We start from the raw sequence: 17,265 nt of genomic DNA, 5'->3' as shown, positions 1-17,265 counted from the left end.
GTAATTTCATTGTGAAATATAATGATAATCCTTTTTTCCTTCTCTAGAGCTTGCTGAGTCAAATTGGAGTGAGTGAGTGATTGGTTGATCGGACTCCTGTGTGTGTGCGCGCGTGTGTGTGTGTGTTTAATTGATTGATTGGACTCCTCTGTGTGTGTGTTTAATTTGTTGATTGGACTCCTGTGTGGGTGTGTGTTTTAATTTGTTTTGACTCCTCTGTGTGTGTGGGTGAGTGTGTGTGTGTGTTTAATTGGTTGATTGGACTCCTGTATGTGTGCGTTTGATTGGGCTCCTGTGTGAGTGGGTGGTAGAGGTCTTCTCGGGTCTAAAGAAATGTACCAGACCCGAATCACTTTTTACCCGAACCCGACGCGCATAATTTATTTATTTTATTTTTTTAAGAAAGACCCGACTGAGACAAACCCGAAAAAATTAGACCCGAGTCCGACCCGACCCGTTAGCAATTTTTTTTAGAACCCGACTGGACCCGAATGTTGCGTAACTCTACACTAAAGTAACCGCTACAGAGTGGATTCAAAATTGATTGACAGGTCTGTTTCAACGAAAATGAGCTTACCGCCAGTCACACCATGTCACAAGCCACATGTCACAAGTGGTCTTGGCAAACAGAGGAGAGGTTGGGAAAGGACTCGAGTCGATGCACACACACATGAGATACAGTAGTTCGGCTCTTTTCGGTAAAAACACATTCATTTTAAATTACCCGAGAATTATCTCGGGTCGGACCTCGGGTTTTCGGATCTAAGTGGACCCGTGAAGACCTCTAGTGGGTGGGTGTGTTTGGTTGATTGGACTTGTGAGTGTGAGTGTATGAGAGTGTGTGAGTGAGTGTAAATGATTGGACTTCAGTGTGTGTGTGTTTAATTGATTGATTGGACTCGTGAGTGTGAGTATCAGTGTGTGTGTTTAATTGATTGATTGGACTCGTGAGTGTGAGTATCAGTGTGTGTGTTTAATTGGACTCCAGTGTGTTCCCCTCCTTGTGCTCTGAGTGATAGACTGCAGGCTACCTGTGACCATATAGGATAAGAGCTACAGAGTTTGGGTGGAAGTTTGATGGAGATGATCTACAGAGATTTTGTGTCTTAAAGAAGCCTACTTCTATTCAGTTCCATGCAATAGACTAAAAATAATTCAGGAATGACTGATGCATATGATCTAATGACTCTGATGGACATGATTGTTTAAAGCTGCTTTGGGAAAAGTGTCTATTGTTAAAATGGTCTACAATTCTATAGACCACAAATGTTTATTATGCATTAGGAAATAACTTCATACATACAGCGTCCAATTCCTTCTCTGGTGGGTATAAAAAGCAACAACATTGAACACCATTCACATTACAGACGCATTAATCACAAAATATTTATGAAATTATTCCTCCAAACTGCATATGCAAATATTTCAGAATCATTTTTTGGGTTTTTCACTTTCAAAACAATAAAGAGCAGGAAATCTAGGTAAGTGACCTACATTTACAATTTAACACCACTACAGTATTCCTGGCTTAAACACTTTGCTGTGTTTATGTATAATTGCCAGTATGACATTAAGTGAGGGTTATAATACTATCACCTGCCTTACTAAATTATATTTCTCTGCTTATTAATATTTGTGATAATTCCCCATCCAGTTCACTGAAATAGTCCTGGGTCTGTTTCCTCATTCAGTTCTGTTCCATGTCTGTCCTCAACTGATTACTAAATACTCCTAAATACTTTCTACTGATTTCTAAGTACTATGAATTTCTATTTCAGTATTTAGTTACATAGGCATAAAATAAATAGACCATTTCATACATGCACCTTATTTAAGCTGTAATTGGCAGCAATGCTATTGTTATTGAATTTGTCGAGTTTCTTCTATTTAGACTCCTGAATTACTTCCATCCCATAAAAAGTGTCAGTTACAGACACACAAAAAAAGGTTATCAGCTCTGCAAATCTAGAAATTCAAAGTTTTTCAAACAAAAGTAATTCCTGTTTCTACAGCAGTAATAAAATACACCATCCAAACATATATGAGGAATATGAAACTTGCACAAAGCTGTGCTTCGATTAAAGTGTTCATTAAGCTTTAATTCTATCCTTATAGTTGTCATTTCTCTACATTTAAACACCTACAGAAACTTTCTGGTCTTAAGTTTAGTCAAGCATGTGGAAACTATATTGTATATATGTGATACTGTATATGTATGTGTATGTATATATAGTGTATATATATATAATATATATAATAGACCTCTAAAGCTTCTCTCAGCTAGTAAGTAACGGAGTGGTTTTCTGTGCATATACAGTACGAGACTATTCTTTAAAACCAACTCACAAGATGTACCCAGTTTCATCAGATGGAAGTCTTGACAAGTCGCACCTGACTTCATAATTCCGAACTTCCCAGGAGGATTCGAACCGAGAAATTCCACAATGTGTTCTTCAATTCTTCACCATCTTATTCTACATCTCATTCTTGCCCTTCTTCTTTATGAAGATTTATATGTGGCGCTATAAATCCGTACCTCCTCCAGCTCCGCTAACAGTGTGGTGTGGAAAATGTTCTCAAATTGTGATAAGAAGGTCAGGTCAGACGGATATCGTATCTTATTGGCCCAGATGAGAGTTGTGCCTGGTTGACAGAAATGATGCATGGTGGCTAGAAGCTCATCTAGGAAGTTATGATGGTAAACCACGTCGGCTGCCAGCACATAGTCGTAGTGGTGTAAGCAGCGAGGGAAGGTTTTTTCTAACTCGAAACCCCAGGACAATTCTTTTACCCGAGGTTCATGTCTGCGCATTCTGGTATTCCGATTGAGGTTATATCTCAGATTATTCAGGATTTCTGGCAGATCTGTGGCTGTTAATTTGGCACCTGTGAAGCCAATTTAATACTGATCACATGTTTGTGTATACAATGAAAAAAATTGTGCAAGTAAAGTAAGACCTACCAAGCATTGTAATGGCGATTGAGAGTAGCCCGGTCCCTGCACCAATCTCCAGAACTGTTTTGTCAAGTAGATTAATTTCCTGGCTCCCTTTTGTTGTCTCCAGGAATTTACAAAGAGCCACTGCCTGTAAAATGGTACAATGTTCCTAAATCACTACAAGATTCAGAAAGTGGTATCAGTGAACGGTAACTGACTGGACTGCCACTTTAAACAGCCCCTCATTGTTCTCAATCGACACTCACCGCAGGCCAAATCATGGCACCGTACGAATCAAATGACTCCTCTATGATGATTTTCTGACCCATGAAGTAGTGAATCTCTTTGCCAGGGAAGTAAAATTTGGATTCCCAAATCCTCGGACATGATAACGCTTCATCTGACTCATCTGAGAATAGAGGTGAAATGATATTAAAAAAAAAAGTAGCATAATAAATTGATGTAATTCATTAGCACTGATCTTAATACCTGTAGAAAAAGACTCGGATTCACTGTGAACCAGCGACTCTTTCCCTTCGCTGTCAGTTCCTACACTCGGTTCTTGCTCGGGCTTCAGTTCCTGGTGACGTAGAACAGCTTCTTCACATCTTCCCTTATTTTCTTCACTATCTATACTGCAATCTTGGCTGTTTCGTGTCTTCTCCCTGGTTGGATTCTCATCCTCTGTGTTGTTCCATGCTGAGTGACACTTTTCCATCTCTTCCTTCACGCTTGTTGTTTTCATCAGGTCATCCTCGTTGTCTGGAGCTCTGTGAGTTGCCAAGTAAATCCTCACCCTATCCAGCTCCGCGAGCACGATGGTATGGAAAGCTTTATTGAAGTCGTCAATGAAGATCAGGTCAGATGGGTAGCGCACTTTAATAGCCCAGATCAGATTTGTGCCTGGTTGGCAGAAATGTTTCATGGAAACCAATAGCTCAGTAAAGCAGTCGTGGTTGTAGAGCGCCTCAGCTGCCAGCACGTAATCATAATGACACTTGGAATGGGAGAAGATTTGCTCGAGGTCATGTGTTAGCGCTGCCACCTGAGGTTTGTGCTGCTGATGATTTCTTGTATTTTGATACAAGTTACTTCTTAGATTCTCCAAGCTTTCTGGTTGGTCTGTAGCTGTTACTCTGGCACCTACAAGCCAAATTTACAAGCCAATTTGTAATACATTATTGCTAAAATAAAGTTCTATATCACCTTTATTGTGAAACTCATACTCTACCTAACAGCGTAGCTACTATGGACAGCAATCCTGTTCCTGCATGTAGCTCTAGTACAGTTCGGTCATGTAGAGCAATCTGCTCTTGACCTGCTGGTGTTTCAAGGAATTTGCATAAAGCCACTGCCTGGAAAAGAAAACGCATCAGAAATGATCTTATCCATCTTTTGTCAGTCGGCTTTCACGTAAGACAAGGTATAATTAAGGAGACTACTTACAGCGGGACATGTGATGTCACTGTTGGAATTTTCAATGCAGATTTTGTGACCAAGAAAGTCATAAACCTCTTTGACTAGTTTATACTCCATGCTGGGTGAAGAGCATCTCTGTAGGACCAACAGTTCGTTCCTCTCCGAGTCATGTGATTCTGCTAAACACAAAGACTGTTAGATTTTTGCAACTAATCAATGCCAGTAATGGTTTCATCTCAGAAGCAGACAAAAAGTTCCACACAAAGGCAGAGGAGAAACATTTTGAACAAATGATGATGTAAGCAGACTTTTGTCAGTGTCTGATTGCTGGGAAGACATGACACAGTTTTATATATATATGTCTTTCAAATATTTACCTTCTTTGTATTTATCTTCACACTTATCTTCGGTTTCTTCTCCCGTACCATTGACATTCTTTTGCCGTGAATCCACTTCGTTCTCATCCGCACACTGATCCTGCATCTTGTTAATATGTCCAAAGTTGTGCTTTTCCGACTCCGTTTCCTGCTTCGCTGCATCTTCTAACACCATCACTGGATAATCATTTTCTACCTCAACCTCATCTTTCATGGTGGCAGAGTAAATTTTAATCTCACCCATATCTGCAAGCAACATGGTGTTAAAGGTCTTTTTAAAGTTCTCCGTAAATGCCAGATCGGATTCGAAGCGGATCTTATTGGCCCAGATCAGGGTCGTGCCTGGTTGGCAGAAATGGCGCATGGTCACTAACAGCTCGGCTAAGAAGCCATGATGGTAGACTACGTCTGCGGCCAAAACGTAATCATATCGATAAACAGAGCGGGGAAAGGTTTGCTCAAGGTCATAGCCCCATGACACCACTGCCACTTGGGGGGTGTATCTACAGTATCCTCTTGTGTTTCTGCTCAAGTTACATCGCAGGTTTCCCATGAGTTCAGGAAGGTCACTGGCGGTGACCCAAGCACCTGTAGAGCACAACATTATCATTGTCTAAAACACACACAGGTTCATGTGTTCGATATAAACCGACAGCCATATTGAATGTGTATATCAGTGATTTAACTCACCCAAGAGGCTGGCCACAATGGATACCAAGCCAGTTCCTGCTCCAAGCTCTAAGACTGCTTTGTCTTGCAGATCAATCGTTCTTCGATTAGAATCCAGATACCGACATAGTGCGACCCCCTACATGTGTTTAAAAAATTTGTAAGTATTTTGTAGTGTTGAATTTGTAGTATTTGTAAGTTCAATTCAATTCAATTTTATTTGTATAGCGATTTTTACAATAGACATTGTCTCAAAGCAGCTTTACAGAACATAAACATAGAACAAAGGGTTATTATAAGAATAATAGAAAGAGTAATAGAATACAAAATTCAAGATTATTATTAGATAGATTTAGTTCACAATGTGTATGTATATATCCCCAATGAGGTGACTCAGGCAGCAGTGGCAAGGAAAAACTCCCTTAGAGGGTAAGGAAGAAACCTTGAGAGGAACCAGACTCAAGGGGAACCCATCCTCATATGTGACACTGGAGGGTGTGATTATAAATATACAGTCTAACAAATGTTGTATAGATGCAAAAGATATAAGTATTACTCAAAAAAAGCAGTGGCGGTTATCCCAAGCCTCTGCTATGTATACGCCTGACTGGATTGCACAGGTTATTACTTATAATAACACAAAGAAGGACGGATAATTCGTTTTTTTACAATCTGTAATAATCCTATAAGTTAAAACATGTCTTGTGATTAGAATATTGTCATGCAGCGGGTTGTTTTTTGACATTTTCACCGATTAGCTTCTGAGCCTCTTTTTCTATTCCATTCAGGTATCTCATAAAGTTTGAACACATCACAGATAGGAGACAAATAAGTTCATAGAAAAACACACTCGCACGCATGTAAACTCTCTTCTGGTACAGATGGTTGTCGCTGACCTGCATAAAAGTGATAGTTGATATAAAAATAAATACATAGTTAAAGCACAACTAGTGCCTTAACCAGTTGTGTTATAAAAAGTGCCTAATAAAACTAGTGCCATAATAAAAAGTTTCACATATCAGAAACTGCTGAGTATTTGCCAGGATTTGCACCCAAGAGCAGACTATCAACCTCACAGGTCAACAACAATGAGAATGATAGAGAAAGAAAAAAAAAAAAAGATTTTAGTATTGCACAGTTTCAAGTCTGGTGAAGCTCCAGTTTAAAAATAAAATGTTTCTTAACAATTTGCTCTTTGGAGACCTCCCTGATAGCGGTTCACAAAGTGGAGCGTCTGAATTTTTTTATAGATTTGTGTGCCATTGCCAGATGAAGCAAAAATAACTTTTTGGTCATCAGGATTTTTGGCAACAAAAGGGAGGCTGCATACATTTCATACACTGAAAATCACCTGATACTCGGGTCACTCTGGTGCTTTAGGGCTGTTTTCTGACTGCTGCTTCTGAGGCGTGACCTCAAGACCATCTCAGTGTCTGGACTTAAATCCTACTGAAAAAAACTGGGGTCTGTGATGAAGATGGAACCTGCATGCCATGAGCTTTAAAACATCCTGCATGGATTATCAAGATCCCTTATAAGGTTGGAGACACATTACATGGATGCGTCTCAGCACTATTTACTCTCTCCAGGGCAAGAATAATTGCTGGTTTTTGGAAATTTGTCAGAAATCCAGAGGACCTTATATTTATTTTATTTATTCAAACGAGGCTTTGAGAGTTAAGGGCCTTCTTCGAGGGCTTGGCAGTGGCAGCTTGGTGGTCCTGGTATTTGACTTTACAACCTGATAAGTAGTCCAACACTTTAACCACTGAGCTACCACTTAATGTATTACCACAAAATCCATTTATACATAAAACATGTTTGAATAAAACAAGACATATCTCAATATCTCTATAGCTCAAAATATCTCTTTTCATATGTTATCCATTTTCATGAAAGGTTCCAATCGTCATTTTATTAAAGGTATTTGTTTGTTTAAAGTGATAGTGATTCTCACCGCAGGCCAGATGGTGGCACCGTAAGTATCAAGAGACTCATAGATCCTGATTTCATGTCCAGCATAGTAAAGAATCTCCTTGGTCACGTTGCAGTAGTAGTTTGGCTCCCAGGCTTTCTGACACTCCACACCGCTGAGGTCTGAGCCACCAGATAAGAAGAGCGATATCACAGCACTGAGAGTCTTGTGTTGGCACAATTTTTACACAACAAATTCACATAATTGTGGGCACAATTTTATTAAAATGTCATTTAAATGTACTGACCATCTTCCTTTTTTGTTTCCTCTTCTGTCTCATCTTTGTCCGTGCACTCGGATATGATTCTCTCCATCACTATGTCTTTGCACTGGTAGAATGTAATATTCAAGAAAACTTTTAAAACATTAAAAATCCTTATTCACTTCATGCCCTAAATGATTGAAGTTTACGGAGCGAAACGAAGCTTTGTTAAAATGATTAAGTTTTTTCAATGTGATAGGATACAAATACAAATTCTTTTAAAAAATAGCTGCTATATTTTAACTTTAACCACTGTGTACAAAGCTTCTTGTTCAGGAAAATTAGGAACACTGTATCAAAACTGAATAAAAAAATGCTTTAAAAACGATCCCAGCCGATTAGTCCATCATGCGCCGGAGACGTAAATCCACCCCACACATACCTGCAGTCAGCTGATTCCCAGATGTGTCCAGGTAACTGTGTCTTAACTGCATTTCCAGGCTTCATACAGACAGAATTATAGTCGAGCAGCATCATAGTAGACACTCCCAACATCACCGGAGCCCAGATTAAAATTAGAAAGAGATACATGAGGCTTGCTGAAAGATCCACACAAAATGGGGCTTTCTATTTATGGAAGGAGTTGATGATCATCATGACACTCGGTTACGTGTTACGTGTTGTGTCAAACGGGTAACTGTAAGTCTTTTACTGTATGTTACCTCTCCATACATTTTGTCAGCATTTATTAGTTTGGGTTTAAACAGAACTTTAAGAACTGTTTTTGCTCTAATGTTTACCCAAAGTTATTCTGTTGAAACGTTGTCAAACTTCGGTGACAGTTTTTACAACGTTGCACGTACGTCGCTGTCAGAACGTACTGAGCCGAACTTTCTCCAGAACCTCCTTAAACTTTTACTAAATATCTGATTAAACATGTAGGTGTGATTTTACGCTTCTCCCTCTAGCATCCGGTCAAACGCTGTTTACTCTGTGTATTTTTACAATTGTTATGTTTACACTTAATGCTTTATGCAGATGGGAAACTCAATGTGACAGGTGCTGCATCCATTCAGAGAGTTTGGAAATCTTTGGTAACCCTGACATTAAATAACCCCCATGATCTAATTTCTTTCTGCATCGTCTCGTGTTTCCCTAATCACAAAAAAATAAAAATAAAAATAAATCCCACACAAACAAACAACAACAACAACAAAAACATTGCAAAGCTGGCAGCCGATTTAACTCCCCCCGACCTTGGGATGGAAGAGAGCAGGGGGCAGAATAGAGGTGACATCACATCCAGGATTAATCTCGTCTCTTTTAAAGCTTAACAAAATCCCTTCGCATTAGATATGCTATTTTGAAAAGATGATATGGTGTCTGTATAGTTTATATACCAAGAGACTCCTACAAAAAAAAAATCCTTTCCGGATATCACGTCCACGTCTATGTGCTATACGTGAGTGAGCAGGAGTGTGTTTACTTCTACGTGTAACACAACCGGCAGGACTGTTGCCTTGAAGAATGTTGTGATGTGCATTATGTTACACCTCCTTAATAAATCTCAACTCTGAACCAAATTATCCTGAGGCAAAGTAAATCACCAGGCTACAACCTGCCATCTGTAAGCTGGGAATTTACTCAACAGACTGATTAAATATAAATAATTCATTTATGTGATTATATGATGAACGAATATTGAATCTATTTGAATATATTATGCACACAAAAAGTTGGGCACACTGAGCATCAGTGACAAATCTTTCTGAATTGCCAGATGTGGCAATTCCTTCTGCGATATAAATAATTCGAAATACGAGTTCATCTAAATTAGCACCTAATTCATCACTCACAGAAACGTCAGGGTCCCAGAATAGATTCATTTGACCTGATGTTTACTGTCAATTAACTACAAGTGCTAATAAAATGCTAAAATTGCAAGATGACGGTTAATAAACGTTACGTGTAACAACGAACGTGTCATTGAAAAAAAGAAATGTTAAAATATTAAAACATGCGAACGACAGGAATCGCATCCGCTGTCGTGTTGAGCGAGAGATTTGATAGTTATACTGAATCGCTGAGAATCGGCTGATATATCCGATTCTTAGTATAACTATCAAATCTATGTACCGTATTTTCTTCTTTAAAAAACACGAAGCTTAAAAACTATTTTTAACCTTAAAGGCAGAGTCTCCGATTTTTGAGAAATGCTTCAGAAAACCGAGTCGGGCCGAAAAAACAAAACAAAAAACAAAACAAACGTGTAGCCAATGAGCAGAAAGGGGCGGGGCTTGTAAATATGCGGCGGAGAGAGTGTTCAGTGCGCATGTGTGACATTAGCAGAAAGCGGTTTTAACATTGACATGGAGGATAAAAACAAAGAAAGAAAGCGAAGAAAGACTTACAATAAGGCAAGAAGTAGGACGTGTTAATATAGGATCAGCTTTCCAGCGCTGGAGAGAACTGAAGGAGCAGGAAGTTGGCCACATATTCACAGGTTGGAGTTTCCCGAGTCAATAACTCCTGAGCTAAACGCTGTTACTACACAAATAACACCTCTTTTCTATCGTAGTAATGTAGAGAGGCAGCTACAACCGCATTTTGTGTAGTAACAGCGTTTAGCTCAGGAGTTATCGACTCGGGAAACTCCGACCTGTGAATATGTGGCCGACTTTACTTAAGACGCCGAGGCGCTTTTTTCCTTCTCGATAGGTGAGTAACGTTGGTTTTGCTTTGTTACACAGAACTAATATATGCCTTTGTCCTTTACATGATTATGTTTGTGTGTCATTTTTGCTTGTTTATTTATCTGCAATCGTATTGTTCTTCCCTTCAGCTATGATAAAGACACATTTCTTTCCATTAGTTGCCTGGGTTACGTATGTATGTGTGGGCGGAGCTATAAATACAGGGGTGGGACCCATTTGGGTTAGGGGCGTGTTTGTTTTGGTGATTTTATATGTCAACATTGGCTTTCAAAAATCGGAGACCCCGCCTTTAAGCACCGAAGGAAAACAACGTAGTTATAAACACGACACGCACAAAAGCTAGCATTCACACAAAACTACTTACATCATCATCATAGTAATAAGCGATCAAATCTATCAAGCTGTCAAATCTATAAAACAATGTATAAATTCTCTTTAGAAAGAAGAAAGTAAAAAGAAATCTTTTCCATCGGTTACAGGATCACATCGAATTCAGCCTGATTCGGATCCTCTGTATTAACCGTAGTTCACGTAAAATAAATGAATGCACATTAATCCACAAATGTCAGGATTTTGACATGAGGTTTATTTCACAAATACAAAGCAGTTTATAAGTTACTTTTACAAGAAATGTGAAATATCACGTATTTTATTTTAAGACACTCTGGTGGACACGAAAGCTCTGCATCTGATGATTAAAGCACATTAGACTGCATTAGGCTGCACTTTTAAGCATTAAAGGGAGTTCATTTAATGCTGGGAAACTAACCAGAAGTTGAAGTTTTTATAAACTTCATATGGCTGCAAATATACAAGCTTTGTAAAAGTGGCAAATGTACTGTATGGCTGTCTGGTATATTTCTTCAATAATAATCAGATCAATTGGTTCGTATTGTTTGTGTAGCTCTTCCTTGTCTCTCCTGGCTATTTTTGTACACCACAGTCATCGAAGAGACATGCGGAATAGAGAAGGGGCCCAGAGGTTTGCACCAGGAATGAAAACTGCTCGAGGTAGGTGGGTATGTGGATTAAAGCATGAGGATGAGTTCAAATGTTACTCTTCAATTTGGTCTATTTTAACCTCTGTATCGATGCAGTTCTTGGAAATACTGGATTAAATAATGATGTTTAGTAAAGGAGTCTGCACTCTAACTTCAACAGTTCAACACTGGACTATACACACACTGCATTTATACACACTGGACTATACACACACACTGCAGTCATACTGCATTTATACACACTGGACTATACACACACACTGCAGTCATACTGCATTTATACACACTGGACTACACACACACACTGCATTCATACTGCATTTATACACTGGACTATACACACACACTGCATTCATACTGTATTTATACACACTGGACTACACACACTGCATTCATACTGCATTTATACACACTGGACTATACACACACACTGCATTCATACTGCATTTATACACTGGACTATACACACACACTGCATTCATACTGCATTTATACACACTGGACTATACACACACACTGCATTCATACTGCATTTATACACACTGGACTATACACACACACACACACACACACACACACACACACACACACACACTGCATTCATACTGCATTTATACACACTGGACTATACACACACACACACACACACACACACACTGCATTCATACTGCATTTATACACACTGGACTATACACACACACACACACACACACACACACACACACACACACACACACACACACTGCATTCATACTGCATTTATACACACTGGACTATACACACACTGCATTCATACTGCATTTATACACACTGGACTATACACACACACTGCATTCATACTGCATTTATACACACTGGACTATACACACACACACACACACACACACACACACTGCATTCATACTGCATTTATACACACTGGACTATACACACACACACACACACACACACACACACACACTGCATTCATACTGCATTTATACACACTGGACTATACACACACACTGCATTCATACTGCATTTATACACACTGGACTATACACACACACACACACACACACACACACACTGCATTCATACTGCATTTATACACACTGGACTATACACACACACTGCATTCATACTGCATTTATACACACTGGACTATACACACACACTGCAGTCATACTGCATTTATACACACTGGACTATACACACACACTGCATTCATACTGCATTTATACACACTGGACTATACACACACACTGCATTCATGGCACTAGTGGCAGGTTTTGTGCTCAAATCTCAGGCCAGAGAGCCAGTTCGCTGTGAAGTAACGTAGTTAAACTGATACTTTTGGGAATATAGCTTTGTACCTGCTTTATTCACACATACACCGTATTCGTTGTTTTTGATGATGTTTTTGATCTTCATTTCAAAATTTTGGAATATTGTTAGCTGCCGAGTGAAAGGTTTCAAAGCATTTTATTACACCCCAGTTACTGTACATCCCGACCTCTCTACGCTGCAGCTCCAGAAGCTCTATGAGCCTGAGATGTTCTTCTGCGCTCTGTACAATTTGATATGCAAGCTGGGAAGGTCATAAAGCTCCTCCATATGAAAACGCGCTCTAAAACGTTCCACAAAGCTATTCTCAGGGTCCAGGCGAAACCGCATGGCCCAGAATATAACCGTGTCCTCTGAGCACAGGTGTTCGAAGGTCTCCATCAGTTCGTTGAGGTACGGATGGGAGTAGACAACATCTGCTGCCATGAGGTAGTCATAGCGACAGGATGCGCGTGGGAAACGCTCTTCTAGCTGCTGTCCCCAGGTGAGCTCGGTCACATGGGGATCGTAGCGACAGCGTCCCCTGGTGTTGCGGCTCACGTTGTAGCGCAGGTTACCAAGGATGTCTGGGAGGTCGGTGGACGTGACTTTTGCACCTGGAAGTTATGAAAAAGATGGTTTAAAGATACTGACACTAAAAGATTAAGATGCTAACTAAGATCATACATCGTTACCTAGAATGCTGCACACTATTGTAACCAATCCCGTTCCAGCACCAATCTCAATGACTTTCTTGTCTAGAAGGTTATATTTTTCCTGATGCGTTTCAAGAAAATGACACAACACCATGGCCTGGTCAAAAAAAAAAAGAAGATAAATACGGTAATTACAAAACAATGGTTTGAATACTTGAATAGTCTGATCACCAAAAAGAAAACTTACTGAGGGCCACAGCACAGCACCGTAACAATCAGTCGACTCTTTGATTTTAATCTCCAGATTAGCAAATGTATATCCCTCCCACGCTTCGGATTTAATCAGAGATGGACGAAAATGTCTTTTCATAATAGCTGCTGCCAGCTCGGCATCTGGAGGAACTCCTGTGGCATTGAACACAAGATGGAGAAGAAGATTATACAAGCACAAAGGAGAATTCATTCATTCATTCGTTTTCTACCGCTTATCCGATGTGCCTCAGGTATCTCAGGTGTCATTGGGCATCAAGGCAGGATACACCCTGGATGGAGTGCCAACCCATCACAGGGCACACACACACTCTCATTCACTCACGCACACACACGCTATGGACAATTTTCCAGAGATGCCAATCAACCTACCATGCATGTCTTTGGACCGGGGGAGGAAACCAGAGTACCCGGAGGAAACCCCCGAGGCACAGGGAGAACATGCAAACTCCACACACACAAGGTGGAGGTGGGAATCGATCCCCCAACCCTGGAGGCGTGAGGCGAACGTGCTAACCACTAAGCCACCGAGCCCCCCCAAAGAGAATACATAAGCACAAATTTTTTTGAGTTTTTTATGGTGAGATGAACAAAAAGCCAGCTCACGACTCAACTATTCCATGACATTATTCCCCCAATCATCAGCTAGCATAAATCTACTTCTACTAACTAGCTAGCAGCTTGTGACTGGTACAGACGAGTGACAAACTACCACAAAAACTACTCTATAATTTTGAGTGTTTATTTTGCTGGCTTGATTGGACATAAAGCACCAATGCAAATCAATACAAAGCTCTTTTGTCTCATCTCCTTTATCTTATGATGCAATACTCCTATTGCGAATGGGTGTGGCCTTTCCCCAAGATGACCACGCCTCCATTCAAAAGGCACAAGAGCTTTCTGAATGGTTTGTTTAGTGGGAAATTGATTTAAATTTCATAGTCAATGGACCTCAATCCAGCTGAATACCACTGGTAGTTTTTGGACACATCATCATCATCATCATCATGATCATCATCATCATCATCATCATCATCTTCAACATCAAAACACCAATTTTGGGATTATCTTCCTGTGCAGTTCCAGTGACATGTAGAGGAATGTGTCTAACACATTTGACATTTCTGCCAACTCATGATGGCCCAACACCTTTCTAAGACACTTTACCTTACAGGTTTTCTGTTCATTCCTACACCCATCTGTAAATATTTTACTAACGGACATAATGGTGCTTTAGTTCAATTTAGATTCTAGAGGGTTTTTCTTTTCTTTTCTTTTCATTCCTCAGATGTTTTACTTCATTTTAGCTGCAGGAAGCTCCACTTCCCTGACATGTTCTCACAGAAACCTTAAATAGACAGACATTTATAAATAAATACGAAGATGGATCAGTTATCACCCTGTTAGAGTTTAAATTAGGAATTCTATTCTACTTATGGGGCATGGTGGCATCCGCCTACTGTGTGTGGAGTTTGCATGTTCTCCCCGTGCCTCGGGGGTTTCCTCCGGGTACTCCAGTTTCCTCCCCCGGTCCAAAGACATGCATGGTAGGTTGATTGGCATCTCTGGGAAATTGTCCGCAGTGTGTGAGTGAATGAGAGTGTGTGTGTGTGCCCTGTGATGGGTCGGCACTCCGTCCAGGGTGTATCCTGCCTTGATGCCCGATGATGGCTGAGATAGGCACAGGCTCCCCATGACCCGAGAAGTTCGGATAAGCGGTAGAAAATGAATGAATGAATAAATGAATGAATGAAAGAATATTCTACTTATTGAAGAATTTTGAGTCCCAAAAACACGTAGCGCAATGTAGGATTCCTGGAGACGTACACACTGGAAGGTACCTTAAAAACTCTGAAGACTTAATTTTGGTAAGAAAACAAAGAGAAATCTCAAAATAATATAAAAATAATAATCATTAATTGAAACAATAATTTTTTTTTTAAAGATGTATGCCAACAAATTCGTTCATTATTCACAAATGTTTTCTAGATGGTTTGGGATTAAGATAAAGACAAAACGTCTAATAACATTTTTTGTATATACATTTTTTAATTTCTGTGCCTTTAAAAAAAACCCAATAATGTCCCAGTTCTGTTTGACCCGAACAGAACCAACGTGTCCAAGAGTAAACATAACACAAAGGTCAAGACCTTAGGAGTGCAATCCTTCATGTGCAAGTTTACACTAAGCAATGTACCCCAACACTAATCTAAATACCCCTTAACCCCATCCGTATTATCTTCTATTAATAGCCTGAGTTTTGTTACAGCCATAAACAGCTACAGTACATTGGGCAATCTGTGGAAATGAGTCTAACATGAAGGTTACTGTTGAAACATGTTGTGCAGATCACAGGCTACAAAGCTGATCCTCAGTTATATAACTGCTATTCCTTATTTAAAGTCGACGACTTTTCTCATTGGTGATATTTTATACAGTAAAGGAAAAAAACACCCTGACTTTTATTAAGCTTTGGTTTTACAGGCATTAAGAAAACCTCTAGATGCTAAGCTAACCCGTGTCTGTTTACACCGACATGTAGGATGTTAAATGCTATGCAGTTTGGATTGTGAGTTTCCACAGTATGAACAAAAAGAAACAATGGATCCATGATCAACCCACCCTGAGTCTCGGTCTCCTCTGCAGGCTCTTGCTCCATATCTGTGTGGAGGGTCTGGGTGTGTTGAGTAAACCGAAGTAAAAACGTGTGTCCGCTCTTCGTCCAGTAGCGAGAGTCAAACTCAAGCCTATGGGACAGAGTTTCAGAGAAGTAGGTCAGCCAGTGGAAGCAGACCCATCAGATTCCACTGGACGGAAATATAATCAGAGGATACCGATATGCAGAGCATGACTCATGACACACACCTGCCACATGAAATTAAGTATTCGGGCAAGATTTTGAGGGATTTAAATAGATAGAACGATTAAAATCTGATCCAAGATGGGATAAAGGAAACAATAGGTCGCTGGATGACATACAGGGAGAGTAGAGTGGGTGGGACTTTATGGACAAATATGGTTTTGCCTTCTGCTGGTTTTTAATAGCCCTCTGAAGGCACAGTGACCAAGGAGAAGGGTGGGCTGTATTATTAACACGGCTTCAAGAAGTCGTGAAAATGATGGATATCTGGGTTATGGAATAATAACGGCATTTATATTATATACATTTAGTCACATAGAGGTACATCTTATTCTTGAGTCTTAATGGTTCATATTTTGAAAGACTAATCCTGGTTTGTACTCGATTAAGATGAGCACTTTATTAGGAACACTATACTAATACCGCTGTCGTAGCCCATCGAAAGGTTTGACGTCACGTGCATCGTCCTGAGATGCTTTTCTGCTCAACCTGCTCATCTGTACAAAGTGTTTACACGAGTTACTGAAGGCTTTCTGTCAGCTCCAGATAAACGAGGTGTTCTTCACTGGATGATTGTTCTATAGTGAACCATTCTGAGTGAACTAGAGAATGTTGTGCTTGAAAATCCCAGAAGATCAACAGAAGAACTCAAGCCAGTCCATCTGGCACGAACAACCAGGTCACGTTTAAAATCACTGATCTCACACTTTCCCCATTCGGACGGTTGACCGGAGGACATTACACGTTAAAGAATGGCCAAAAAAAAGTGTATTAGGAAAACGGGTTCCTAATACAGTTCTCTGTAAGTGTAGTAGCCTAAAAAGAAAATCAAAAATCAAAGCTTATGTAAGTGCATTAGCATTAATGAAAACGATACGT

The 17,265-nt window shown here is 39.9% G+C and overlaps 2 protein-coding genes across 3 annotated transcripts; both read right to left on the bottom strand.

The window, feature by feature from the left end:
* Window positions 1-1,095: 1,095 nt before the first annotated feature.
* On the bottom strand, window positions 1,096-8,354 carry LOC113648911. Of its 2 annotated transcripts, none has more exons than XM_047802927.1 (11): window positions 8,023-8,354; window positions 7,626-7,707; window positions 7,361-7,500; window positions 5,425-5,542; window positions 4,735-5,322; window positions 4,385-4,536; window positions 4,170-4,293; window positions 3,428-4,081; window positions 3,205-3,347; window positions 2,963-3,086; window positions 1,096-2,886 (listed from the first exon to the last, which is right to left on the bottom strand). In XM_047802927.1, exons 2-11 carry the CDS (start codon window positions 7,690-7,692, stop codon window positions 2,501-2,503), a joined length of 2,496 nt encoding a protein of 831 aa, XP_047658883.1. In that variant the 5' UTR covers window positions 7,693-7,707; window positions 8,023-8,354; the 3' UTR covers window positions 1,096-2,500. The 2 variants fall into 2 exon arrangements, with proteins under 2 accessions (XP_047658883.1, XP_047658884.1); XM_047802928.1 differs by having other exon boundaries at window positions 4,385-4,533.
* Window positions 8,355-12,425: 4,071 nt separating this feature from the next.
* mettl21e (methyltransferase like 21e) lies at window positions 12,426-16,761 on the bottom strand. Its single transcript, XM_027156559.2, has 4 exons — window positions 16,149-16,761; window positions 13,504-13,661; window positions 13,296-13,413; window positions 12,426-13,217 (listed from the first exon to the last, which is right to left on the bottom strand). Exons 1-4 carry the CDS (start codon window positions 16,183-16,185, stop codon window positions 12,817-12,819), a joined length of 714 nt encoding a protein of 237 aa, XP_027012360.1. The 5' UTR covers window positions 16,186-16,761; the 3' UTR covers window positions 12,426-12,816.
* Window positions 16,762-17,265: the final 504 nt, after the last annotated feature.

This window comes from Tachysurus fulvidraco, chromosome 18 (genome assembly GCF_022655615.1).
Source record: "Tachysurus fulvidraco isolate hzauxx_2018 chromosome 18, HZAU_PFXX_2.0, whole genome shotgun sequence".
In the NCBI taxonomy this organism is placed as follows: domain Eukaryota; kingdom Metazoa; phylum Chordata; class Actinopteri; order Siluriformes; family Bagridae; genus Tachysurus; species Tachysurus fulvidraco.
The sequence above is the reverse complement of the archived record's forward strand: the minus strand, read 5'-3'. Positions and strand labels throughout refer to the sequence as shown.